Source organism: Falco rusticolus, chromosome 20 (genome assembly GCF_015220075.1).
Source record: "Falco rusticolus isolate bFalRus1 chromosome 20, bFalRus1.pri, whole genome shotgun sequence".
Lineage (NCBI taxonomy): Eukaryota > Metazoa > Chordata > Aves > Falconiformes > Falconidae > Falco > Falco rusticolus.
The window spans coordinates 3,903,153-3,929,110 of NC_051206.1; the positions used below are offsets into that span (position 1 = coordinate 3,903,153).

Consider the following 25,958-nt stretch of genomic DNA (forward strand, 5'->3'; position numbering starts at 1 on the left):
GCAGGCAATGCCATGTCCACCGGCGAGGACTCTGGGCTCCGCTCTGGTTCTGGGAAGAGGAAACAGCTTCTACTTTCTCCGGAGCATCTTGCAGGGCTCCGTGCCTGCCGCAGAGCCCTGGCCCTGGTTCAGCAACAGGCCTGAGCAGGTGCTTCAGGTGAAGCGCCCATGCAAACCCAGGGGAGGTGCGCCGGGGAGGGGATTTTGCAGCAGCTGAGACCAAACCCCGCTGAATCAACGTGCCAGGGTGGTGCCAGCTTATCTGACTACCTTGGCATGACCCAGCAGGGCTCCCACCTCCGCCCAAACCCCCAGCTCCCGCAGCCCTGCCCTCCTGCACCCCAAGCATTGCAGCTGGGTGTTCTGCACGCCCCATCCCTCCAAGGCCGAAAAGAACCTTAGCACGGTGCAAAGGCTCTTTACCTCCCTACTTGAAGCTTAAAAACACCCGAACAAACAACAACAAACTCATTTTGGCTGGTAGGGCATAAACTACTGCACTGCGCTTGTGGGGCGCGCCCCTTGCAAGGCTGCCGGGTCCCTTGTAAGAGTTGGCGTTGCCCTTTTAAAAGCTGGCGTTGCCCTTTTGAGGCGTGGCGTTGCCCTTTTAAGAGCGGCGGGGGGCGTGGCTGCGCATGCGCGCAACCGGAAGCTGCAACATTCAAGCTGCTCCGTTCGCTTCCGGCCGTTGCCGCGGGGACCCGGGGGAGGCGAAAGCGCTGACCCGCCCGCCCGGGGCTGCCGGCCCGGCCCGGGGCTGCCGGTCCGGCCTCACCATGGTGTCCTGGTTACTCAGCCGGATCGTTGTGTGAGTGGGGGCCGGGGGGCCCCACCCGTGCGTAACAAGGCGGGGGACCCTATTGAACGGGCAGCATCCCCCCGGGGGGCTCCATGTGCCGGCCCCGTGGCGGGGGGCGGGCTTAGGGGGGCTGCCCCAGGCGGTATGGGGGGGTGGGAGCTGCCCCAGGCGGGATTGGGGGCAGGATTTGACGGGGGGGGGGGGAGGGTTGCCCGAGGCGGGATTTAGGGGCAGGATTTGGGGGGGGGCTGCCCCAGGCGGGATTTAAGGGCAGGATTTGGGGGGGGGGCTGCCCCAGGCGAGATTTAGGGGCAGGATTTGGGGGGGGGCTGCCCCAGGCGGGATTTAGGGGCAGGATTTGGGGGGGGGCTGCCCCAGGCGGGATTTAGGGGCAGGATTTGGGGGGGGGCTGCCCCAGGCGGGATTGGGGGCAGGATTTGGGGGGGGGGCTGCCCCAGGCGGGATTTGGGGGCAGGATTTGGGGGGGGGGCTGCCCCAGGCGGGATTTGGGGGCAGGATTTGGGGGGGGGGGCTGCCCCAGGCGGGATTTGGGGGCAGGATTTGGGGGGGGGGGCTGCCCCAGGCGGGATTTGGGGGCAGGACTTGGGGGGGGGCTGCCCCAGGCGGGATTTAGGGGCAGGATTTGGGGGGGGGCTGCCCCAGGCGGGATTGGGGGCAGGATTTGGGGGGGGGCTGCCCCAGGCGGGATTTGGGGGCAGGATTTGGGGGGGGGGCTGCCCCAGGCGGGATTTGGGGGCAGGATTTGGGGGGGGGGCTGCCCCAGGCGGGATTTGGGGGCAGGATTTGGGGGGGGGGGGGCTGCCCCAGGCGGGATTTGGGGGCAGGATTTGGGGGGGGGGCTGCCCCAGGCGGGATTTGGGGGCAGGATTGGGGGGGGGGGGGGGAGCTGCCCCAGGTGGGATTTGGGGAGGGGGACTGCGGGTGGGTGACCCGGGGTGTGTGTATGGGAGCAGCTGGGTTCCCCACTCCACCCCCCCCCAGGAATGGGTAAGGGTCCCAATCCTGGAAATGCTGCCAGCCTGGGGAGGGGGGCTCAGGTCCCTGCAGCGCTGGGGGGGGTCCCTGTGCCCGGCTTGCCCCCCACCTCTGGTGCTGTGGCTAGCTGGGCTCGGTGGCCAGTGGCCAGGTGTGCCTGAGGAGTCCCCATGGGGAGAGAGGGGGTGGCAGGGGGACGTGGGGACCCCCAGCCCCATCCGCACCTGGGTTTAATGGAGGAGGTGGTCGGGGGGAGCGTGGCTGGAGGTGGGTGCGGGCAGTAGCCAAGCCCCCGTGCCACAGGGCATGTTTGGGGCTGGCAGTTCGCCTGCGTTCTGCGGCGATGGCGAGGCCCTGTGTGCCGGGCACTGAGCATCGTGCCGCGGGGATGCGGGTGGGTCCCATCCTTCACCTTTCAGAGGGAGCTGAATCCCTCCTGGCCGGCCGCAGGGGGCTGTCCCCTCCGTGCCGGGGCCCCCGCCACCACCTCAAGGGGTTGAGCCGGTCCCTGTGGAGGTGGCAGTGCCACCCTGCTCGTGGCTGGCTCTCCGCAGCGGCTCCAGGCTGGTGCCATCCCTTCTCCCGGCAGCTCCGGGCTCGCTGTGGTGCTGGTGGGGTTCAAGGTCAAGCTGGGGCGCTGGGGCCAGCAGCTCTGCTGCTCTCCACAGCCTGGCCTGAGCGCCTCTCGCCCTTTCTCTGTTACAGGCTGGTTTTTGGGATGCTGTACCCTGCCTACGCTTCCTACAAGGCTGTGAAGACCAAAAACATCCGGGAATATGTGAGTAGGGGCGCTGGGCAGCCCCCCCACCTCGGGCTGCAGCCCCGGGCTGACCCCCTGCTCCCCGCAGGTCCGCTGGATGATGTACTGGATCATCTTTGCGCTCTTCACGGCCACGGAGACCCTCACTGACCTGCTCATCTCCTGGTGAGGCTGATGTGCTGGGAGGAACGGGTCTGCCTGTGCCCCCGTGCCCTGGCGGGGGGGAAGGAGGGGGGCTTCCTCCTCCCTCTGCCTGCTAGGAGAGGGGCACGGGCTGCCCTGCTGCCTGGTGGACCCTGTGTGGGGTCTCCAGGCTTGATGCTCGGGGGGTGCAAGGGAGCAAGATGTGCCCTTGGACCCCCTGCTGGCATCTGCTCACCCCCATCTCCTCCCCCTCTCCGGCAGGTTTCCCTTCTACTATGAAATTAAGATGGCTTTCCTCATCTGGCTGCTCTGCCCCTACACCCGGGGGGCCAGCCTTATCTACCGCAAGGTCGTGCACCCCGCGCTCTCCCGCAACGAGAAGGTAAGGGCTGCCTGGCTCGGGGGAGTCCCCTGTGCTCCAGGGGGGGCTTAACCCGCTGGGCTGGTGATGCCCTGGGATGTGGCGCTGTGCATGCTCAGCACCGCCGCGGTGGTCTCGGCAGGAGATCGACACGTACATCATCCGGATCAGGGAGCGCAGCTACGAGACGGTGGTGCGCTTCGGCAAGAGGGGCCTCAACATGGCAGCTGCGGCCGCTGTCCAGGCAGCCACCAAGGTACTGGGTAGGGGACAGGCTCCTCTGCGTCCCTGAGGGTCCTTTGGCCCCAAGGACCCCAGGAGGAGCTTGCCACCCCAGCGTGGGTGGCCTCGGTGGTGTGGGTGCCAGGAGAGGGGTCTCTGCGTGCAGACCCCTGCCCAGGGGGATTGCATCGCCCTGGGCTGTCGATGCCTGGCTGCCGTGCTTGGGGTTTGCCCCGCGGGGCTCACTTCCCTCCTTTCTGTGTCCCTTTCTGTGTCCCCTGTCCCCCCTGGTTAGAGCCAGGGCGCGCTGGCTGGGCGGCTGCGCAGCTTCAGCATGCAGGACCTGCGCTCCATCCCTGATGAAGCCCCTGTGCACTACCGGGACCCCCTGTACCTGGAGGAGCCGGAGAGCTGCAGGCAGCTGCTGGGTGAGCTGGAGCAGGGCTATCACAGCGGTTGGGGGCTTGAGTGAGGCCCCTTGGTGGGGGGAGTGGGCGTTCTGGGAGCTGCCATATGTGCCCCTCTGTCCCTAGGCTACAACATGCCCTCGGCTGGCCAGGAGTACGAGAGTGAGACGACGGAGGATGAGGAGCTCCACTCAGACTCGCAGGTCTCGCCCATGCCTTCACCCCGCAGCCGGGATTCCAAGTCCCTCTCCCGCAGCCAGAGCCTGCGCACGGTGAGGAAGAAGATGTCTGGCAAAGAGGTACCGTGGGGGGAAGAGCGGTGGCGTGGGGCGGGGGTGACAGGGACCTGACCCATCCCTCCCCCTGCCCAGGTCTCTACTCGGCTCTTGCGCAGCCGCATCAGGAAGAAAGCAGCTCCGCCGGAGGAGGACAGCTAATGCTCCTGGGAAACCCTCTGCCAAGAGTCTTAACACTAGTTTGCTGCTGCAGCATCGGGAGGGAGCTGTGGTTTGCGCCCACCCCCCACCCCGGCCCTGGGGAGGGGGCTTCCTCCCACGTTACACTGTAAATATCTTCTCTGACCTCTGCGCCTGCCTGGCCGCACTGTGCACCTCTGGCTGCCTCATGGAGGGGAGGGCAGCTTGGCCCCCGCGCTGCTGCCAGCCAGACCCCCACCCGGACCCTGCTGCTGCAGGTCAGCGCCTCTCATGTGGGGTCTGCCCCCCCTCCCCCCGCCCTCCCAATGAACACTACAGGCTCTGCTGGGCACCCCCCTTCTCCTGCTGCCGTGATGCCTTACTCCCCACATCCCCCCTCCTGTGGGAGCCAAAGAGGGGACATGCCTTGGCCCGTCTGTCCCCTGATGCCAAAGACACAGCCCCCGGCCACGGTGTCCCCCCCACCTGCAGGCTGACACCCCCATACTTGAAACTGGGGCAGCAGTACCTGACCATGCCCAGCCCAGCACCACACGGCTTTTAACGTTCTCCTCTCTCAGAAGAGGTTTTGTACATGGAAAAATAAATGTTATTTCGGACTTTTAGGAACAGTTGTCCCCTCTGCTTAAGTGCTGTCCCCTTCCCTGGGGAGTGTGGGACCCTCCAGGGGGAGGGTGCTGTGCTTGGGTCTCCATGGCCCTGAGGGTGCAGGGAGATGGGTGCTGGGGTGCAGGGATGCATCTCGGCCCCTCCTTGCAGCAGCTGCGGCCCCCACAGCGTGGCAGCAGCAGCCGTGGCCCCGCTGGGACACCCGGACCCCCGGCGCACGGCCAGGGCTGGGGACAGAGGTCCCTGTCCTGGCTGCCAGCCCTGGCTTGTCCTGATGGCCCCGTCCGTGGGCAGCTGCCCTCTCCCCACCGGGGCTCTGTGATCTCACCAGGGGGGTCTCGGCTTCCTTTGCTCCTGCCCCCAGGGACTTGCCCCCTGCCCAGGTGGAGGACATGGGGCACAAAGTCTCTGCGGGGCAAGCAGGGTGGCACAAGGTGACAACGCTGCTCGTGTTGCCTCTCCTACCCCTGGCAACCCTCTTGTCCCCCGGTGCCCTGCTCTCTGGCATCAATCCCCTTGCTCCCAATCCTTCCTGCCCTCGGTGCTCAGGCCAGCTTTATTTTTAGCCCCTGGCTGCTTTCTGCCTTTGGGGATCTTCCCAGGGCAGGGAGGGTGGCTGCCGCTGCCTGCAGCCCCCCCGGGGGAGGCAGCCATCCCAGTGCGGAGCTGGGCAGGGGGGCAGCCCAGGGCAGGCAGGGGTGTTGGGGCAGATTAGGTGGAGGTGGCTGGATTAGCCGTGTAAAACTGTCTCAGAGACGATTACTTAAAGCAGCGGAGAAGGAAGGCTGGGTGGGGACAGCGCGAGGGCCAGGGGGCTGCCTGTAATCCCCCTAAAGCCGCTTAGGGAGCATGGTTCCTCCAAGGATACAGCCCCAGGAGGCTGCTGGGGCAGGCTGCCCGCCCTGGGTACCGGGGGCTGGGATGCTGAGCTGGGGTGTGGGGCTCCCCCAGGATGGGGTACAGCAGCCCCTTGGCCCCGGGGCTGGCTGGGGTGTGCTGCGAGTGAGATGGCAGCGTTGGAGCCTGAGCATCACCCCTGCCCCGGGGTGGGGGGTCAGTGGGCACCGCTGTGTTTCCCAGCTTGGGGAAACTGAGGCATGAGCACCAGAGAGTTCTAAGATAGAGCTGGGAAGGGAACCAGGAGTCCTGGTGCCCTTCCCCTGTTTCAGCGAGTGTCCCGTGTATTCCCCGGGGGGGGGACGACGACGGGACAGAAACTCGAGGAGGGGACAAAAGCTGCCCGGGGTGGTGCAGCCTGTCCCCTGGGGGCCGAGGCAGCTCCCTCGGGTGCCAGCGCTGATCCCAGCTGTGTCAGCTCGCGGTCCTGTGCCAGGCTGCAGTCAGCAAAGCCGTAATCTCCCTCGACTGGCAGTGCCCCAGCCCAGCAATTACGTGGCTGACCTGAGCTTGCCCGGCCACAATGCAAACCCCCTCTGGGGAGGGGGTGCCAGGCTGTGCTGGCAGCGGGGGGCTGAGCCCCTCCTGGCCCTGGGGCAGGGTCTGTCCCCACCGCAACGGGGTGAAGCACATCCCTGCGCTGCACGGGGGCTGCAGGAATTAGCTGGCTGGCTTGCGTCCCTGCTTACGTAGCCCAGAAATCCTCCCGTACCCTGGGTCGCATCACCAGCAGTGTGGGCAGCAGGTCGTGGGAGGGGGTTCTGCCCCTCTGGTGAGACCCCCCCCTGCAGCGCTGCGCCCAGCTCTGGGCTCCTCGGCACCGGGGAGGCACGGACCTACCGGAGTGGGTCCAGAGGAGGCCACAAAGATGGTCAGAGGGCTGGAGCAGCTCTCCTAGGAGGGTAGGCTTTCAGTGGTTAAAGGGGGCTCATAAGAAAGACGGGGATGGACCGTTTAGCAGGGCCTGTAGTGATAGGGCAAGGGGAAATAGTTTTAAGCTAAAAAAGGGTAGGTTTAGACTAGATATAAGGAAGATATCTTTTTTTTTTTTTTTTTTTTTTGCATTGAGGGTGGTGAGACACGGGCGCAGGTTGCCCATGGGGGTGGTCGATGCCCCATCCCTGGAAACATTCCAGGTCAGGTTGGATGGGGCTCTGACAACCTGATGGAGTCCAAGATGTCCCAGCTCGCTGCGGGGCAATGGGACCAGGTGGCCTTTAAAGGTCCTTTCCCACCAAAACCATTCTGTGATTCCCCACTAGGCGTTAATGGGAGCGAGGGTCGGGCTGCTGCTCCTGCCAGCACCACCACCCCCTGCCTCCCTGTGCCTCCCAGCCCCCCGCTCCCCTCCCAGGGCTGCCCTGCATCCCAGAGAGCTGGCAGGGGGACCAGGTGACGCAGGGGTGTCCCCTCTCCCAGCGTGACAGGGATGCACAAGGGAAGAATGATACCAAACCCCAGCAGCTGGTGGCCCTGGGACAGGCACTGCCTATTCCGGGAGGGCAGCGGTCCGGTGATGGCATGAGCCGGTGCCTTGGCACTGCCAAAGGTCAGTGCTCGGGGGCTGCCGCGGCCTGGCCATGGGGGGGTTGGCTCAGCATCCTCCCTGGAGACTGCTGGGTCGCAGGGCAGCAGGGGCTCTTAGTTGTTAATAGGATCTGCCGGCCAGACCCCCCCCCAGGAACAGTGGGTTGCTTTGGGTGCCCTGCATCCCCCACCCCTCAGCATCCTCCTGCATCCCCCATGCTGCCGCCGGGTACTGGCTGAGCCTCCCCAACCCATGCTGGTGGCACCGACCCAGCCACACTCCTGCACCCCACCCCACCCCCCTGCCCCTTTCCCAGCGCATTTTACCCCACTGCCACCAACCTGGGGGCTGCTACCCTTCTGGAGAGGTGGGGGGGATGCCGGTGCCATCCCTGGAGCTGCCCTTAGCCCCCCCAAGCTGTCTTTTTTGGGGGGTCCTGGCAAAGCAGCCCATTCCCACAGGCTGGCCCCTCCTCAGTGAGGGGGTCTGGGTGTCCCCTGCCCCTGGTCCCCGCCGGGCTCCCCCCTGTCCCCGGCCCCGCTGCCTGAGTCAGCTGTTCCAGGCAGGAGCCATGTGAGGCCGTGCACACATGGCTCCCCGCGCGGCACAGCGCTGTATTTTTAGCAGACGGTATCAAAAGCATAATTATGTCTGTTGTTTAAATGCAGCCTCTTTTCTGGCAGCCCCGGGAGCTTTCAGCTGCCGCCTGCCGCAGAGGGCAAGGAGGCGTGATGCGGAGCTGCAGGCAGCGTGCTGCCCGTGGGCAGGGGGCTCGGCTGGGCAGGGGCTGAAAGCCCCCCTCCCCATCACTGCCGGGCAGGTAAGACCTTCCTCCTCCCTTCTGGGACACACACACACACACACACAGAGCATCTTTCTTGTACCATTCCCCCCCCCCCCCGGCCCCCACCACCACCATGTCCTCAAACACACACCTGCCCCCAGGCTGCCATCACCCCACTGGTGAGGAAGAAGATGGGGAGTGGGAAGCGCGGTGGCAGGAGGGGCCGGGGAAGGGGCGTTCGAGGTGACGGGAGTGTGGGAGGACATGGCTGAAGGAATGCTGCATCTCACCCCCCCACACCCCCTCCCCTCCTCGCAGCCGCCTGTCCCCCCGGGGACCCGTCTGTCCCCAGCCAGCCCCGCTCACAGCCTGGCCCTGCCTGCGCTGGCACCGAGGACCATTCCGGCTCCGTATCCCAAGGCTGGAGCCGCGTCCCTGCCACAGCACCGGAGGCTTTTGTCTGGGAATTTTGGGGACCCCACTCAGGAGAGTGGTACTGTGGACCCCCCAGCAGCATCACCGGGGGCACCAAGGGAAACTGAGGCACTGCCTTGGTCTGAGCAGCGAGCGGGCAGGGGGCTGCCCATCGTTGGTGAACTCCCTTCTCCCCACGCCAGGAGCCGTGCCGCCCCATCGCCCGCTGCCAGCCTGCCCAGCACCATGGCCGGCCGGCGGCTGGGCACCCCGGGGCACGGGCAGAAGAGGGGCCCAGGCTGAGGGCAGGAGACCCCCGGCTGCTCCCCCAGGTAGGTGCTGGGGGTACCTGGGTGAGCGGGCAGCAGGCAGCTGCCTGCCCTGCCTCTCCGGCACGCAGGTGGCAGAGGGCTGCCCGTGTCCCTGGCTGCCGTCCTAAGCCTTTGGGCCCCGGGGTAGAGCTTTTAATTACATCAAGGTATTTGAAGCTGGTTGCTGGCGCTGGGCTGGGTAAACAGGAGTCCCAGGCGGGGTGGGGGGGTGCCAAGGGGGTGGCACAGGACGGGCACTGTGCCCCCGCGCTGGGGCTTGCCTGGGACAGCTTGTCCTGCCTGTCCTCCCCCGGGATGGGAATGAGGGATGCGGGGAAAGGAACATCCAGCAGCTTCCAGCGCCGGGTCCTGCATCCCCCCTGAGCATCCCCCCGTCGTGTGTGGGGCGGGCATGGGGGCCACCGGCAAAGGTGGGTTGGCTGCGGGCAGCTGCGACGTCCCTTGGTCCCTTCTGATGGGGACGAGCTGCTTTGCTGTCTCCATCTCCTCACTCCATCCCCGCCTTCACCTCGAGGGCACACAGCACCCAAATCCCGTCCGGCGAAGGGGGTGACCCATGCCGCCCTCCCCTCTGCGGGCTGCAGGAAGGGCAGGGGGTGTCCGGGTGCAGCCCCCAGCTTGGGGAAAGCGGCTCATCTCTCCCCAGCAGCGAAGCAAGCGGGATTAGCGATGCTTACTCACCTCCCCGGAGGGAAAGCGGGAGATTAGGGCCGGGAGCAGCGTCCGACCCTGCGGCGGCGAGGCCGTACCGGCGGGGCGGCTGCCCAGGCCACGTACCGGCAGCCAGGGCTGGAGGGGAGCGCAGGCTGCCAGAGCAGTTGGGCTGTGGCCCTAATTCCCAGAAAGCTGCTCGTGTGGGAGTGAGTGTCCTCCCGTGCCCTCCGCTCCGCCGCAGCCTCCAGACTCCTGAAGGTTTGACGTGGTTTTTTTTTTTCCTTGGGTTTTTTTTTTCCTTTTTTTTTTTTTTCCTTTTTTTTTTTTTCACCGGGTGCAGATTAGCAAAAGCTCTTGCGGCCATCGCGCCCGGTGCTGGGCAAGGGGGGGAACTGGGCTGCCTTCCTCTGCCTGCGTCCTCATCTTCCTCACCTGCGCCGCAGTGGAGGCAGGTAGGTGCGTGCAGGGCTCAGTGCCGGGACTGGGAGGAGGACTAAGGAGGAGGAGGAGGAGGAGGAGGAGGAAGGGCTGGGGCTCTGTGGATGCAGAGGAAGCTGGAGGGGGCTCTGGGCAAGCCGGAGAGTTCGTTTTGCGTAAGAAAAAACCTGGATTTCAGGCTGTTTTCCCAGCCAGAGGGGTGGCTTGTGTGTCTGGGGGCTGTAGAGCCATCCCTCGGGGTGCCAGGACAGGTGACGTGGGCACTGGGACAGGGCTGGCAGGCGCTTCGGCTGCCAGAGCATCAGCACTAAGAGGGGCTGTCGGGGTACCACTGAGCCTTTTGCACCGGGATCCCCCTCCTCAGTACTGGAGCATCCTGTGAGCCCCCTGCCCTGCACGGCCATGCATCCCCCCCATGGTCCCAGGGGACGCTGTGGGGACAGTGTCCCTCCACCCCACGTCCTTGTAGCGTCGCTCCCCATCCTCCGGCACCCAGCGGGGCAGGGATGCCAAGGTTTCTAATTTGGGCGCTTCCGGCCTCCCGTGGTGTCTTTCTGGCCAGCACTTGGCTCATGGGTGTTCGCGGTCCCTCTGCTCGCCCTTCGATTTAAGGGAAAAACCAGGGAGATTTGAGCTCTGTGGCCGGCTGTGCCAAGCCACCAAGGCAGAGCCCCCCACCCCCCCCCCCCACCCACCCACCCACCATGGAGCAGGGGGGATTCTCCCAGCAAAGCCTGAGCTGGCACAACTCAAACCCAGCCCTGACCACCCCCCGGATTGCTCTGGGACCCTCCGTGGGTTGTGCCGGGACAGGCGGGGAGCGGAGGGACCCAGGCCGGAGCCTCTGTGCCGTAGGAGGCAGGCAGGGATCCCGCTCCTGGGGATGGGGTGGGACGATGGCCAAGCCCCAGAAGAGCTTGCCAGCAGCGTGGCTGCCCCACGAGGGGGTGTGCTGGCCCCGGGGGGCTTCACGAGGGCCTGAGGCTCCCGTGCACAGCTGGGACAGTGGAGCGTGGGGAGGGCACAGAGATGCTACCCCAGTGCAGGGTGGGAAATTCCCTCCAGCATCCCCCCCGCTCGTGCTCTTTGCCCTGCCCCAGCAAGGGCTGCTCCCTGGGGCCTGGCAGCAGCAGGGTGGTGTGTCCATCCCCCTCCCCACCTGACCCCTCCTCGGTCGCTCCCTCAGCACCACCACAACGGTCCCCATGGCTGTGGGCACCTGCCGACCCACCCGGCCGTGCCAGGATGCTGCAGACCCTTCCCCAGGGTTCCTCCCGGATGCCTGCTCCCCCCCTAGCCCTGCCGGAGCCATCATCCCTGCGGAGCGGAGGGAGGGAACGGGAAGAGAGTTTGTCTTTCAGCGCCTTCTCATCGAGTGAAGGCGCGGGCTCACCCACGCCCCAAGCCCTGTCTGGGTCCCCTCCCTGTTCCCTGGCACCCACTGGGTGCAGCGAGCAGCAGCCGGGCACCGTGTCCCCCCGAACCCTCCCCTCCACAGCGAGCGGGGCTCGAGGAGGGATCCCGCCATGGCTTCACCCACGCTGAGGGGGGATGGAGACCAGCACAATGCCCACCAGCATTGCAAAGGGACCCCAGCACCCCAAGCCACGGCCATGCCCTGGCCAGCAAGGGTTAACCATGGCTCCTCGCTCCCAGCGGGGCCAGACCGCAAGGAAGCTGCTGAGCTGTAACGAAGCCGAAGCAGTGGTCTGATGTTAATCACGCTGCTCGGCTCACGCAGGCCGTGGCCTGCCTTCGCCCCATCGCCCCATCGCCCCGTGCCCCCAGCCCCGCCAGCCTCCGGGTGCTGCGCCGTGCCGTGGTGCTGTGCCGTGGTGCCGTGCCGCGCCGGGGGAGGCTGTGCGGAGCGGCTGCGGTTTATGTAAGGCGTGCGAGCTGTGCGCAGGGTGTCCCTGGGACACACGTGCTCATACGTTACATAAACTCGCCCAGTGCTGCTGGCACCAGCCCCCATCCCTGTCCCTTACTGGGAGCCCAGAAATGGGGTGCCCACCTGGGGGGACCCACCTGACCTGTTGCCTCGGGCACCCGGCTGGAGCATCGCCCCCCCTCCCCCCCAGCGTGGGCAATGGGGTGGTGGGAGGGGGTGTTTGTGCTCAGTGTTGTCGTGCTGTTGGGAGGTACTGGTGCTCAGGGGGTGGGGGGGTGATGGTGCAGTGAGCACCCGCAGGGTGATGGGTCCCCGCTCTCACCCGGTGGGCTGTGGGGCAGGGGTTTGAGTGGTCACAGGTGCCCCTCAGTGGGACGGTGGCATCAGGATGCGATCGCAGCGGTGCTCCGTGTTAGCCCCTCGGCACCCCTTGGGTCACATCCTGCCCTGCAGCCGGGGAGGGAGGTAGAGGAGCTCTGCCTTCATCCCAGGCAGCCGGAGGAGGGATGGCAGTGGAGGGACAAGGCTCGGCTGTGAGCCAGAGTGACCCTGGACTGTAGCATGGGCAAAGTGGCAGCGCGGGTTGAGGCCAGCTCCTTGCCGTTTGGGCAAAACCAAAGGGGTTGTGAGCCCCCTCGGACCCCCAGCCCATGGTGTGGCTGTGCGCTCTGTGCCAGGCATGCCACCTCCAGCCCTCCCAGCACTGGGACTGGGGCGCTTGGCCCATCCCAGTGTTTCTCCCATTCCAGTTTCGCCCGGAGCGGGCGGCCGGCGTCTTTCATTGGCGACGGGCGGCTCGGCCGCGTTGCTGAACAAAGGGTGCTTTCTTCGCACGGGGCAAAGCACACCTGCCCGCCTTGGCACGGCCGCTGCTGCCTGCGCCGGTGCCCCCGGGGTTGGGTGGCACCACCGGCACCGTGCCGGTTCCTGGGCGTCAGCAGCCGCCAGCAGCCCTCCTGCCTGCCCAGTCGCTGTGGGAGCTGGCGGAGGCTGCACGCTCGTGGGGAGCAGAGCCACCACCGCCGCCTCGTCCTGCCATCGCTCGCCCCAAGATGCTCAAGGCTGCCTAGAGCCGGGGGAAGGTCCTGCTCGCCACCGCTGCTGCTCCCCTGGGTGCCCATCTCCCTGACCCCCCCGCACACCGGGAGCCCCCGCTCATAGGACGATAGGCAGGAGGAGCACGGAGCCCCCCAGGCCAATGGATCAAAAACTCCAGCTCCAGAATTCAGAGAAGAACATCCCCAGGGCCGCCCGGGCGGCTTTCTGCCTCCTCCAGATCCCAGAGCCGGATCCCTTCAGCCTGTGGGTCTAGGTGCTCCCACCCACCCGGCTTTGCCTTTCTGGGACCTGGTGCCACCGGCAGAGACGCCCGCTTGTCCTCGCTGCCGCAGGGAGGGCGGCGGGGTCCCTGATGGACCCTCCAGGTAGCTGGCTGTGCTGTGGGATGGTGGGGATGCTCTCAGAGCGGCGGAACTGGCTTCTTGTGCTCTGGATGGGGTGCAGGGCAGGGGACGATGCTGCCCCCGGGGGAGTGGGGGGTGACCCTGGGGATGGCACGTGGTGGGGCAGCCTCGAGGCACTGGGAGGGAGCTGTGCTGGGAGCATCTTCCCAGGGTGGGGATGGGAGAGCCCGGCTGGGTCCCATGGCCCAGAGGGACAGGGTGGGTGTCCCTGCTTAGGTAGGGTGCCCCGGGGTGCTGGAGCGCGGGAACGGGGGCTTTGACCTCCCCTGGGCAGGGGGTGTGATGGGGTCAGGTGACTCTGAGGACACAAGCTCCTGTCCCCGGCACAGCTGGCTGCCTGGCAGTCCGGGTGGCTCCGTCCTGCCCCACGGCAGGGCTGCAATTCTGCAGCGGTGGCTTGGAGCGGAGTGACCCCACGCTTGTCCCCCTCGTCCCCTCTGGCTGTGGGGCAGGGGACAGGGGCTGGGCAGGGGACAGGGGCTGGGCTTTCCTCTGCTGGGAAGGGATGCGATCGCTGGCTGCTGCAAGGACTGGCTTTGAACCCGGCATCTGCGTGTGGCCTGGGTCCCAGCGGATCTCCCCAGGCATTTCTACCAGGAGGGGCCTCTGGGAGCTGGGAGCTCCCCCCTCGCTGCAAGCCCTCCTGGGAAGCGCAGCCCAGCCCTGGCCGGAGGCAAATACCTGCGTGGGGCAAGGCCTCCCCACGCTGGGTGCCAGCAGCCGGGCATGTGGCCAGGCTGGGTGCGGAGGGACGGGTGGGCACGAGGTGCGTCCCGGCCGCCAGCCCTGCCAGGCTGGGTGCAGGAGGGCCAGGATGGGATGGGGACCCACGCTCCAGCCACGTGCCCTGCCGCATCGTGCATCCTGCTGGATGCCATGGGGTGTGGGAGCCCGGGATCCCCTCGCTGTGCCAGGGAACCTCCCACCTAGCAGGGGAAGATGGAGCTGGGGGGTTACAAGCAGCCCCTCCAGCACCAACACCACCATCTCCGTGCCTCAGTTTCCCCCTTATTGCAACCTGTGTACAGCTGCCCCGGCAGCATTCAGGGAGGGTCCAGTGCAGTGTGACATGCCCTGCTGATGCCCTGCTCCCTGCCTGTAGGGTCCGGCCAGCCCAGGACGGCGCTGAGCACCACATGAGCGGCGGAGCAGCATGGCCAGCGACACAAAGATGGGGGAGACCGCGCAGCGGTGGAGGAGAGCCCAGGACACAGCACAGGACACCCAGGGGATGGAGAGCAGCGGGATGGTCTTGCCCCGAAGCACAGCTGCTGAGCACATAGCTGCAGGCTACCCGGAGCCTGGCAAGCTGAACTACGGAACGGAGAAGGGGTGTCCCTGGAGGGGCTCCGAGGGATGCTTGGGGCCAGGCCGGGAGCTTGCTGGTGGCCAGCTGGGCTGCCCCTACCCACTGGCCCCACCGTGCCTGCAGGATGCTTTGTGCCGCCCCAAGGATGGAGCCGAGCTCCCTCCACTGCTGCCCCCAAGGAACGGGCAGCCCAAGGCGGGCTGGGCTGAGCCCTGCAAGGAGCGCACAGGACCACGGTGGGCTGAGGCCGTGCTGGCCCCCCTGGCCCTCTACAGCCACGCGTACCACCGCTACCCCCTGGCCTTCCCGGGCTTGGACACCCAGTGCCCCAGCACCACCGGCAAGCCCCGTGTCGCTGCAGGGGATGGGGCCGGTGACCCACTGTCCTTCCGCCACTGCCCGTTCCTCGTGGAGGCCAAGCACAGCCCTTTCCTCCTGTCCTCGCTGCTGCCCACTGGACCCCCAGCTGACCCCCCGTTTGGTGGCAGCGGGCCGGAGGGACCAGGGACAATGGGTGATGGGCGCTTCGCCGGCGTGGACTGGCGCCTGGGCTCCTACGCACCCACTTGGGCTCAGCCCCTCTACCTGGGGCTCCCACCAAGGTGCAAGGCAGCTCCAGCCCCCTTCGACGGCTGCTCCAGCTCAGGGAAGAAGGTAGGCAACTCCGGATGGCTGTGCCGGTGCCTGGCTCCGATGGTGGTACCGGAGTGGGGATCTCGGGGCTCAGCTCCCCGCTGCACCCCAGCTCCCCTGGGTGATGGGGAGCTCCAGCCTCGGCTGAACCCAGCTGGGAACGGTGGGTTGCGAAAGGTGATGCTGGCACCCACGCCCAGGGCAGGTCTGGGCTGTACCAGTGCTGGCGACCCACAGCAGGATGCAGCCCCTCACTTACTTGCTCCTGCAGCTTGGTGGGGGGTCCCAGCCTCCCCAAGGGATGGGGCAATGCGTCCCAGGAGGATGACGCTCTCCTCCCCAGCGCAGCCCCGTGGCGTGATGCAAGCCCCCGGGCTGAGTCACGGCAGCAGGAGCCGCGGCACGGAGGCGGCGGGAGGCAGAGCTGCCAGCCGTGGGTGCGCCCGTCGCACCCCGTGCCACTGCGGCTCCCCATTCCTTTCCCACGCGGGCAGGAGCAACACGGGCACCCCACGGGCTCGGCCATCTGGGGCTGGAAAGCACCAGGCAGCTGCCCAGCTCTGGAGGGTGGTGGGGGAAACTGAGGCAGGGCCACGGGGTGCTCCCCATCACCGCCTCTCAGTGATGTGGGTGATGGAGGCAGAGGTGGAGACCCGCATCTGGGGGGACACCAGCCCTGACAGCTTCTGCTCCCCTCCAGGAGTTTTACCCGAAGAAAGAGCCCGGCTTCCACCCCCCGGCCAAGGACCAAGCGCCATCGCAGCCGCTGGGCAAGAGCCAGGCAGGGCAGGATGGAGACAGGGAGGGGGAGCTGGCAGTGCCGGAGCTACCGGGAGCCCCGTGGAGGGATGGCCGAGCTGGGGGCAGCTCGGTGGTACCCACTCCCCATGCCCACACGCCTCCCCCCAGCGCCAGCCACCCCCTCTTCCTCCTGCAGCCTGGCGCGGCGGGGGGCTGCAGGGGCCCCTGGCTGGGCACAGGACCACACACCGCCGATTTCCCCCTGGAGCCGGGGCCAGGCCGGCCCTCTGAGCCCAAAGACAAGCACCTGGCATACCAAAGCCACCAGCCCAGCTCACCGCTGGGGCCGGGGGAGCCCGACCCATCGTCTCCACTCGTGGATGGGCGCTACCTGCCAGCCCTTGCCAAGCCGGAGCCACCCCCGGCTTGCCTTTGCACCACATCGGGCTGCGAAGGGTGCCCGGGGGTGGGTTGTGAGGCTCTCGGCTCCTTCGAGCCCACCCTGGGCATCCCCGGGGGCCATTTTCCATGCCCACCCAGCAACCACACCAAGCTGAAGAAGACCTGGCTGACGCGGCACTCAGAGCAGTCGCTGCCACGCTGCAAGGCGCCCCGGCGGGACGGTGGCTCCGAGGCAGCCGGTGAGGGCAAGCGCTCGGCCAAGCGCCCGCACGGCACCGCCGACGGACCCTGCGCTGCCAGCGAGGGTGCCAGGGCTGCCAAGAGGGGCACGAAGGCCACCGAGCACATGGCCATGGTGTGCCCGGGTGAGGGCACGGAGAGCAGAGGGGACCCGGAGGAGCGGAGGATGGAGCTGGGAGAGGGAGGTAAGGCAGTGGGGTTCACGGTGGGGCTGGGGCGGTGGCAGCACCCGATCCCTGGGGGTTTTGCATCCTGGTTCCTATGACATGAGCTGTGGACATGTGGGGGCTGGGAAATCTGCTCCACTCGGGTTTTCCCCAGCACAGTTGGGGCTGGCAGCAGCTCCCAGGGTGGGGACATATAGAAATGCCCCTTTGGGATAGCGCAGCATCCGTGGGTGTGATGCCCAGGGGGTGGCAAGTGCTGATGCTGGGTCGGAGCCCTCCTCAGGGAGGTGCTGGCATCTCAGCCCTGACCTCTGCAGATCCCCAGCCCTACTTTCCAGCCCTACTTTCTGGCCCAGTTTCCAGCCCCCGCCGTGGTGTTCCAGTCCCTCCTGACTGGTGTGTCCCCATGTGCCGTGTCCCAAAGCACCTCCTGTCTCCCCCAGACCCACCGAGCCATGCTGGCCCGGAGCCGTGGTGCCTGCAGAGTGTGCCCTGCACTGCCCTGCCTGAGAGCATCCCGCGGTGCTGTGCCTGCGCTGCCCGGGCCGTGGGGCACCCCGAAGCTGAGGAGGAGGAGGAGGAAGATTCCCCTGAGAGCACCTGCAGATTGCTGCACTTCCGCAGGTGAGCCTGGGGCTCCCGGAGAGCTCAGAGCCCTGCCCGGGGTGGGAGGCTCCTTGCAGCTCATGTCAGGGTGCAGGGAGCATCCCCTTCCATCACCCTGCTTTGAGCATCCTCTCCTGTCACCCTGCTTTGAGCATCCTCTCCCATCACCCCCCCTTTAGAGCATCCTCTCCTGTCACCCGGCTTTTGAGCATCATCTCCCATCACCCCATTTTAGAGCATCCTCTCCTGTCACCCTGCCTTGGAGCATCCCCTCCCATCACCCGACTTTTGAACATCCTCTCCTGTCACCCCATTTTAGAGCATCCTCTCCTGTCACCCTGCTTTGGAGCATCCTCTCCCATCACCCGGCTTTTGAGCATCCTCTCCCATCATCCCACTTCGGAGCATCCCCTCCTGTTCCCTCCGCCCTGCAGGTTCGCCTTTGGGGATGGCGGGGAGCTGAGCGTTGATGGCTTCTTCACGCTGGGGGAGGCGGAGGGGGAGATGCTGCAGCTGGAGGCGGCTGGCCCTGAGCGAGGGAGCAGGAGCGCGGGGAGCAGCCTCTGCCTGGCCAAGTACCTGTTGGGGGTCCTGGGGGACCCCTTCTGCGAGGCCGTCCGCAGGGACAGGGACACATGGCCAGGAGGCCCCGGCAGGCCTGAAGGTAAGCCAGGACGAGGGTGGGGGTGACACGGGGGGCAGCAGGGAGGCTGAGGGCTGTGTTTCACACAGGGGTGACAGCCTGGAGGCGGAGGGAAGGAGCCCCCCAGCTCTGCGACGCCTGCCAGCGCAGCTTCTTCAACTCCCACTGGAGCTGCACCAGATGTGGCTTCCAGCTGTGCCCCGACTGCCACCGCAGCAGGCGGGAGGCTGACAGCCACGGTACGGAGATGGGGGGAGGGGGCTTGCTAAGAGGGTGTCAGCTTGGATGGGGGCTTGGTAGGGACGAACGCATCCCTTTTTCTGACGCAGAGGATCTGGTGTGGCTGCCCGAGTGCATCCCCGGGCAAGACCACCCCCTGGCATCCCTCATCCCCACGCAGTTCATCCCCACCTGTGGTGAGTGTGTGTCCCCCCCCTGACCCCAAGACCCCCCCTCCTGCCTGCTGCCCGGGGCTGATCCGCCTGCCTCCATCTGTCCCCAGTCCTGACCCGGCTCTGGAAGCTGCTGCACGAGGTCCGGGTCAAGTTCAGCATCGAGTCGCACTGTCCCTGCAGGGAGGGGGCTGGGGAGCACAGCCTGGCAGAGCCCCCCGGGAGCAGGCAGGTATGGGGGATTTGTGCACTGCGGGGGGGAAAAGGGGTGCTGGTGTACCCCAACCCCTGCAACAGTGTGCTGGCGGGGGGGTTGTGCATGATGCTAGGGAGGGGACCTGCCCTGGGGAGGGGGCATGTGGCTTCCTCCTGTCTGCCCACATGGACCGGGGTGTTTCAGGAGCTGCCGGGGGTCGCGGTGCCCATCCTCCCACCCAGCAGCGATGCCCAAGCCGACACCTCCCAGCCCATCAAAGAAGGTAGGGCCAGCTGTGGCCCCCCCGCTGCGGGGACAGCCCTGCTCCGGGGGGGTCAGGGATGCTGCACCGCATCCTCTATGGGATAACAGGTTGGGGGGTGAGAGGTGGAGGAGGATGCGGGCAGCCCTGACCCCTTTCTCCCCTCCAGCAGAGAGCCCCGAGGGGGGGCCACCATCACCGGGCCAACCCCCTCCCCGGGGGGCCGTGCAGACCACCACCCTCTGTGACCTCCTCGCCTCCACCGCTGTCAAGCTGTGCCTGGGGCAGGATGGGGTGCGCATGGCCTTTGCCCCTGTCTCGCCTGCCTTGCCCAGCGTGAGTCCCAGGGTGGGCAGGGCACCCCTCCTCCATGCTACCCCCCCCCCATTCAACCCTCAGCAGGGCTAGAGGGGGCAGGGTGGGCTGATGGGGCTCCCCCTTTGCATCCCCCCCAACCCCAGGACAACCGCCTGACCAGCATCCTGGACAGCATCATCGCCCGCGTGGTGGAGAGGAAGATCCAGGAGAGGCAGGCGGGGGGCGAGCTGAGCCCCCCCGGGCCCCCCGCCTCCCACTGCATCCTGGCACCCAGTGGGCTGCTCTGGCTGCACGACCCCAGTCACACCAGCAACTACAAGCTCTTCCAGGAGCACTGGCGGCAGGGCCAGGTGAGCCCCCCCAGCCTCCCTAGGGATGTGTGGCGGCACCATAGAGCCCCCCCCGTGACCCACAGCACCCCCCCGCCCTGCTGAGCCCCCGCTGCCCCCGGCAGCCCGTCCTTGTTTCAGGGCTGCAGAAGAGGCTGGAGGGGCGGCTGTGGGGGCCTGAATCCTTCCGCCCAGCCCGGGGGGAGCAGGCGGTGGAGGCGGTGAACCTGCGGGTACCAGCGAGCCGTGTCAGGATGAGCAGCCAGGAGTTTTGGGATGGCTTCACCGCCAGCACAGGTAAGGGGGCAATGAGTTTGTGAGGTCCCAAGTGTTATTCTGGGGTGTAAGGGGGGGGGGGAGTGAGCCAGGCTGTGCATCCCTCCCTGCTCAGGGTGTGCCCATCGGCATGATGCCCACATCCCTGTGTGTGATGCCATGCTCCCTCCTGCAGCATCCCCGGAGATGGAGCAGGGTGGCGGGGACTTGCTGAAGCTGGAGAGTGGCTTTGGGGACATGGAGCTGTGCCGGTAGGTGATGGCAGTGGCTTCACCAGGGTGGGTACCCCCCTCCCACGCAGCCTGGTGCCCCCTCCCCTTGCCAGCAGGATGCATGCCGGTGTGGGATGCAGCGAGCAGGGCTGGGGGCGGTGGGGAGGCTCTGCCAGCACCATTAGCCGGTGCCATGGCATCGAGCACCATGCCTGTGCCACAGGGCTGCCAACCTGAGTGCCAGCCTGCCTCTGCCGGAGTACTGCGGGCCCGCTGGCCGCCTCAACCTGGCTACCTACCTGCGTGGCCAACGGGGCCGGCGCTGGCTGCGCCCGCGTGTCTGCGTGGCTTACGGTGAGTGCCTCCTGGCAGCACCCTGGTGCCCAGGACAGGGGGGTGAGCTGGGCTCCACGGTGATGCTCACCCCTCGATCACCACCCTGCCCCCACTTGCAGCCGTGCAGCCCCAGGACCGGACCATTGGGACCAAAAACCTGATGGTGGAGGCGGCCGACTCCATCAGCATCCTGGTGCACGCTGCAGCACGGCTGCCGGCACGGCAGGGTAAAGTGGGAGCATGGGGGGGTCCCTTCATGCCAGCCCCCTGCCCCGGCTCTCCCTGAGCACCCCTCTGCCCGCAGACATGCTCCTGCAGGCTGATGCGGATGGAGTGGATGCGCTGCTGAAGGAGCGGCTCTGGGATGCTGGCAGCCGGCCTGGTGCCCTGTGGCACATCTTCCGTGCCGAGGATGCTGGCCGCATCCAGGATTTCTTGCAGAAGGTGGGTGCCATCACTCCCTGGCACACCCCCAGCCCCCCTGCCCCCAGGCCCCTGCCTTGGCTCACCCCCGGCCCCCCACAGACCCGTGAGGACCAAGGGCAGGAGGGGACAGCCACAGCGGAGCCCCCCGGCCGCTACTTGGACCTCTCACTGCGGAGGCGGCTGCGTGAGGAGTGCGGGGTGAGCGGCTGGACCCTCCTCCAGTTCCTGGGGGATGCGGTGCTGGTCCCTGCCGGGGCTCCCCACCAGGTAGGCAGCTCTGCAACCCCCCCGGGCGCAGCTATTTGGGGTGCAGCTGTGCCAAAGCCCCCTGGGGAAACTGAGGCATGGCCGAGCCCCAGTCCCTGATGCCACCATGCCACCGGCAGGTGCAGACCCTCACCAGCATCATCAGCGTGGAGCAGCGTTTCCTCTCACCGGAGAACGCCACCCGCCTCCGGCACCACAGCACCGATCCCCTTGGGGCCGCACGCCAGCTCCGTGCCCAGGTGGGTGGGTGGGTGGTGGGCTGTGCGAGGGTCCCGGTGTGGGGTGAGCCGTGCTGACCCCTCCTCTTTGCACCCTTGCAGCTGGACGGCATGATTTTCTCCGCTGTGCGGGAGGCTGTGGGCGTCCTGCGAGGCTGCAAGTGAGGTGGCCACGACACGCTGGAAGGATGCTTGAGCAAAGCCAGCGCTGGTGGCCACGGCCACAAAGAGCCGGGCCCGGGCATCTCTCGCTTGGTGCTTTGCTCCGCCACCGCCCAGGGTGGCTCGGTGCGGGGCAGCTGGGGAATAAAGTGTCTGCAGCGTGCCGGGGCCGCCGGCACCACCAGCACCCGCCTCAGCATCTCTTTCCCGCTCAGCAGCAGCCCTTGCATCCTCATCCGCCAGCAGGGATGCTCCGGGGGCCTGGGGATGGGGTAGGGGGGCAGAGCTGGGGTCCAGCAGGGTGGCATGGGGCACTGCCAGCCCTTGGCAGCTGGCTGAGGCCACTGGTGAGATGAGTCTGGCAGGGTCTCTGTGCTGGCAGCCTCATGGAGAACTGGAAAACATCTGACAGCACAGCTCGGTGTTGCCCAGGGGTTTGGGGTCCCTGGCTGCAGCTCCATCCTGCCACCAGCCCAAAGGTCTGTTCCAAGGATGGAAGCAGCCCCGTCCATGGAGCCCTGTGCTCCGAGCACCAGGTGCAATGGGATCGCTCTGCTCTGCCCAGGATTGCTGCCTGGGGCAACCCTGCACCCCGCTAAGGATAATGGGGGAAAATGGGGCACCCCCCTGCGCACAGTGCCCCACTGACGGTGAATGGGGCCTCGGTGCCAGCTGCACCGTGTGATGCACTGTGCAGAGCCACGTGCACTGTGGGAGATGGACCAGGCGCTGTGCAGCACACGGCATGCACCGTGCAAGCAGCAGCATGCAACAGGCACCCTGCAGTTGGCACCGTGCGACGGCCACTGTGTAACTAGCACCGTGCAAGCAGCAGCATGCAATGGGTCCCATGCAATTAGCACCCTACAGTTGCCACCATGCAAGAGACACGTTGTAACCAGCACCGTGCTATCAGCACCGTGCAGTTGGCACCGTGCAGCTAGCACTGTGCAATGGGCCTCGTAAAATGAGCACCGTGCAGTTGGTGCTATGCAATGGAAGACCCCATGCAATTAGCACCGTGCAGTTGATGCTAAGCAATGGACACCATGCAATTACCACCGTGCAGTTGCTGCTATGCAAAGGGCACTGTGCAACAGGCACCATGCAATTACCACCGTGCAGTTGCTGCTATGCAAAGGGCCCCGTGCAACAGGCACCATGCAGTTAGCACCCTGCAGTTGCTGCTAAGCAATGGGCACCATGCAGTTAGCACCCTGCAGCTGGCCCCATGCAATGGGCCCCATGCAATTAGCACTGTGTCATTAGCACCGTGCAGTTGGCCCCGTGCAATGGGCACTGTGTAACTACCACCGTGCAAGCAGCACCGTGCAGGAGGCGCGGCGCAGCTCCCGCGGCCCGCTCTGCGCGCACTGCGCACCCAGCGCCACGCACCGCCCCGCGCCCCTCGCGGCCCCTTTAAGGCCGAGCCCCGCTCCGCAGCCGCGTAGGCAAGTGGCGGCAGGACTAACCAATGGGATGCGAGCTGGCCTCGCGGGATGGCCAATAGGCGAAGAGCGCGGTGGGCGGGGGCGGTGCGGCGGAGCCCCGGGACGCGGTAAGTGCCCTGGCGCATGCGCGGGGGGAGGCGGGGGGCAGTGGGGGCTTGCGCCCCTCCTGCGCCCCTCCTGCGCCCCTGCTCTTCCCTCTGCTCGGCCCGAGCCCCCGCACCCTGCAAACCCCAAGCCTTCCCCTGCAGCCCCCCAGACCCTTCCCCATTGCCCCCTGCAAGCCCCAGACTTTCCCTTAGTGCACCCTGCGGACCCCCAAAGCCGTCCCCCATTACCCCCTGCGGACCCCCAAAGCCGTCCCCCATTGCCTCCTGCAGACCCCCAAAGCCGTCCCCCCATTGCCCCCTGCAGCCCCCCAGACCCTTCCCCATTGCCCCGCGCAGACCCTGGCCCTAGCGCACCCCCCCTGCGTGCCAGCTCGCCCTTCTCCGCGGCTGCGCCCCTGGGTGCACCCCGCAGCCCCGCACCCCGCAGCCCCGCACCCCGCCTTGCACCCTGCAGCCCAGCTCACTCTTCCCCTCTTGCACCCTGCAGCCCAGCTCGCCCCCCTGCCCCCCGCAGTCCCCCTCGCCTTTCCCCCTATGCACCCCATACTCGGACCAGCCCTTCCCCTATAGCGCCCTGCAGTCCAGCACCCCCTGGCCCCCCCAGCCTGCCGATTCCCCCCCTTGGGGCAGCCCACCCTGCACCCCGCAGCCCAGCCAGCCCTTCTACCCCACCCCGGGCATCCCCCAGTCCAGCAGGCCTTTTTCCCCCAGTATCCCCCAGTCCAGCCGACCCTTTCCCCCCAGCGCCCTCCAGTCCAGCAAACCCTTTCCCCCCAGTGCCCTCCAGTCCAGCAAACCCTTCACCTATTTCAGCTTCCCCTGCGTCCTGCAGTCGAGCCAGCCCTTCCTCTACCGCAGCCCACCCTGCATCCCCAAATCCAGCGAGCTCTTCCCCTACAGCCCCCTGTACGCCCTGCAGTCCAGCCAGCCCTTCCCCTACTGTGCCCCCCCATGCCTCCCCCAGTCCAGCAAGCCTTTCCCCTACCGCAGCCCCCCCCGCCTCCCCAAGCCTAGCGACCCCTTCCCTTACTATTTCCCATCCTACACGCTGCAGTCCAGCCAGCCCTTCCCCTCCTGTGCCCCCCTGGGTGTCCCCCAGTCCAGCAGACCCTTCCCTTACTGCACCCCTCCCTGCATCGCCAAGGCCACCGAGCTCTTCCCTTGCTACGTCCCCCCCCAGCCCAGCAGACCCTTCCCCTCCTACACCCCCCTCCACATCCCCCAGTCCAGCAAGCCCTTCTCCTCCAGCACCCCACAACTGCTGGGGGACCCCTTCCCGCATTGCACCTCCCCCTGCACCCCGCAATCGCCGGACCCCCTCCCTCACCGCCTCCTCCAGCCCAGCCAGCGCCGGGGCTCCCTGTCCCCCCGCCTGCATGTCTGGGGGGTGCCCTCCCCCCCCCAGAACCCCGCTACCCCCTGAGTGGGTGCCTGAGGGCTCTGCCCCCTGCCTCCCCAGCCAGCCTGCGGGACCCCCGGTCCCATGGGGGAGGCTCCGGAGCTGGATGCGGTGCTGGGCGGCGGCGGCTGGGACGTGGGGACAAGCTTTGAGGGTCCCCCCCCACCCACTGGTCCCATCCGCCTGGGGAGGAACGTCTGCTACGTCGTCCTGGCCGTGCTCTTCAACGAGGAGGTGAGGCAGCCCCCACGGGACCCCCCACCCCGGTGGTGCCTGGTTGCCCACCCGACCCCTCGCCGTCCCCACAGGACAGGGTGCTGCTGGTGCAGGAGGCCAAGCCCGAGTGCCGTGGGAGGTGGTACCTGCCGGCCGGCAGGATGGAGCCCGGCGAGAGCATCGTGGCCGCCATGCGGAGGGAGGTGAAGGAGGAGACGGGGCTGGAGTGCGACCCCCTCACCTTGCTGGCGCTGGAGGAGAGGGGGCCGGCGTGGATCCGCTTCGCCTTCCTCGCTCGCCCCACCGGTGTGTACCTGTGCCATTCGGTGCTCTGAAGGGGCGTGGGAAGGATGCGGCTCACCTGGCGCATCCCCTGCCAGCCCCACGATGGGCTTTGGCATCCCCAGCCCACCCTGTGCCAGGGCATCGGTGTCCCCTGCTGCCTTTGTGCCGGGGCATCGGCATCCTTGCCAAACCTGTGCCAGGGCATCGCTCTCCCCTGCCAGCGCCCATGCTGGCTTCCCTGCCCCAAGCCCTGTGCTGGGGTCTGGGTGCCCCCAGCAGCCCCATGACCAGGCACCAGCACCCCCTGCCAGTCCAATGCTGGGGTCCTACTGTTCCCCCCCTACCCCTGTGCCAGGGCATTGTCATCCCCTGCCACCCCTGTGCTGGGGCATCACCATCTTTCTGCCCACAGGTGGGACCCTGAAGACACTGGAGGAGGCTGACGCCGAGTCCCTGCAAGCAGCGTGGTGGGCTGGGGACCCCTGTGCGCTGCCCCTGCGAGCCCTGGACATCCTGCCCTTGCTGGACCTCGCCGCACGCTATCGCCGCAGCCCCCCGCACCCCGCCATGCTGCCGCAGGAGCTGCCCTGCGCCCCGCTCTGCTTGCGGCTCCTGGTGGCCTTCGCCAACGACGCCGGGGACCTTTGGGTGCTGCTGGGCACAGCCGGGACCCCCCACCTGCCCGTGGTGGCCTGCGGCATGTCTCCAGCCGAGCTCCGTGGGGGTCTCCGCCTGCCTGTGCTGCGGCTGCTACGGGACTGCCTGCCAGCAGACCCCCGCCCGGGACCCCTGGGGCTGCTGGGGCTGCAGCACCAGGCTGGGGGGCCCGGGGGGGCTGACGGCATCTGCTTCAATGTGCTGCTGAGCATCCCACCTGGCAGCCCTCGGGCTGCCCCCCCTGAGCCCTGCAGCCCCACCGTCTGCTGGTGGCACGTGGAGGAGGAGAGCCTGAAGGGCCGCATCCTGCAGCGGCTCCGTGCTGCGGCCACGGTGCCAGTCCGCAGCTAGTGCCTGGTAAGCCTCTGCCGCCTGGCTTTGGGTACAGGGGTCCCACTGGGACATGTGGCTGGGGGTCCTGCTTGCAGTGCTGGAGGGGGGAGCCCCAGGATGTGCTGCCCGAGGTTGGGGGGTGTTTTGGCGCGGGGTATGGTGCTGTGTCCTGGCCTGGGGTGGGCCAGGAGCTGGCCAGAGCAGAAATAAACCCGGTTGCTGCTTCTTGCATCCATCGG

At 67.2% G+C, this 25,958-nt stretch overlaps 3 protein-coding genes across 4 annotated transcripts; all 3 read left to right on the top strand.

Annotated features, from left to right (window-relative positions):
* Positions 1-679: 679 nt before the first annotated feature.
* Positions 680-4,735, top strand: REEP4 (receptor accessory protein 4). The gene is made up of 8 exons (XM_037371745.1): positions 680-808; positions 2,501-2,573; positions 2,644-2,720; positions 2,961-3,081; positions 3,203-3,316; positions 3,578-3,710; positions 3,816-3,988; positions 4,061-4,735. The coding sequence occupies exons 1-8, from the start codon at positions 777-779 to the stop codon at positions 4,124-4,126; spliced, it is 789 nt and encodes a 262-aa protein (XP_037227642.1). The 5' UTR covers positions 680-776; the 3' UTR covers positions 4,127-4,735.
* A 1,688-nt stretch (positions 4,736-6,423) lies between these two features.
* On the top strand, positions 6,424-21,458 carry HR (HR lysine demethylase and nuclear receptor corepressor). The gene is made up of 23 exons (XM_037371742.1): positions 6,424-6,534; positions 7,052-7,181; positions 7,829-7,980; positions 8,562-8,690; positions 9,685-9,796; positions 14,239-15,099; positions 15,779-16,646; positions 17,072-17,252; positions 17,669-17,898; positions 17,967-18,116; positions 18,207-18,293; positions 18,380-18,501; positions 18,670-18,748; positions 18,897-19,063; positions 19,189-19,395; positions 19,500-19,671; positions 19,826-19,901; positions 20,086-20,216; positions 20,318-20,425; positions 20,503-20,642; positions 20,724-20,891; positions 21,011-21,130; positions 21,212-21,458. Exons 6-23 carry the CDS (start codon positions 14,290-14,292, stop codon positions 21,272-21,274), a joined length of 3,879 nt encoding a protein of 1,292 aa, XP_037227639.1. The 5' UTR covers positions 6,424-6,534; positions 7,052-7,181; positions 7,829-7,980; positions 8,562-8,690; positions 9,685-9,796; positions 14,239-14,289; the 3' UTR covers positions 21,275-21,458.
* A 1,335-nt stretch (positions 21,459-22,793) lies between these two features.
* NUDT18 (nudix hydrolase 18) lies at positions 22,794-25,950 on the top strand. Of its 2 annotated transcripts, XM_037371828.1 has the most exons (4): positions 22,794-22,829; positions 24,289-24,462; positions 24,537-24,750; positions 25,142-25,950. In XM_037371828.1, the coding sequence occupies exons 2-4, from the start codon at positions 24,313-24,315 to the stop codon at positions 25,735-25,737; spliced, it is 960 nt and encodes a 319-aa protein (XP_037227725.1). In that variant the 5' UTR covers positions 22,794-22,829; positions 24,289-24,312; the 3' UTR covers positions 25,738-25,950. The 2 variants fall into 2 exon arrangements, with proteins under 2 accessions (XP_037227725.1, XP_037227726.1); XM_037371829.1 differs by lacking the exon at positions 22,794-22,829 and having other exon boundaries at positions 22,856-24,462; positions 24,542-24,750.
* The last annotated feature ends 8 nt before the right edge of the window (positions 25,951-25,958 follow it).

Bases quoted from the DNA above. Each gene is read 5' to 3' on its own strand.
- REEP4 (XM_037371745.1), top strand. From the start codon at position 777: ATGGTGTCCTGGTTACTCAGCCGGATCGTTGT. The intron at 2,574-2,643 runs GTGAGTAGGGGC...TGCTCCCCGCAG, and splicing joins CCAAAAACATCCGGGAATAT to GTCCGCTGGATGATGTACTG. The intron at 3,082-3,202 runs GTAAGGGCTGCC...TGGTCTCGGCAG, and splicing joins CGCTCTCCCGCAACGAGAAG to GAGATCGACACGTACATCAT.
- HR (XM_037371742.1), top strand. From the start codon at position 14,290: ATGGCCAGCGACACAAAGATGGGGGAGACCGCGCAGCGGTGGAGGAGA. The intron at 18,117-18,206 runs GTACGGAGATGG...TTTCTGACGCAG, and splicing joins GCGGGAGGCTGACAGCCACG to AGGATCTGGTGTGGCTGCCC. The intron at 19,672-19,825 runs GTAAGGGGGCAA...TCCCTCCTGCAG, and splicing joins TGGCTTCACCGCCAGCACAG to CATCCCCGGAGATGGAGCAG.
- NUDT18 (XM_037371829.1), top strand. From the start codon at position 24,206: ATGTCTGGGGGGTGCCCTCCCCCCCCCAGAACCCCGCTACCCCCTGAG. The intron at 24,463-24,541 runs GTGAGGCAGCCC...CCCACAGGACAG, and splicing joins CCGTGCTCTTCAACGAGGAG to GGTGCTGCTGGTGCAGGAGG. The intron at 24,751-25,141 runs GTGTGTACCTGT...TTCTGCCCACAG, and splicing joins CTTCCTCGCTCGCCCCACCG to GTGGGACCCTGAAGACACTG.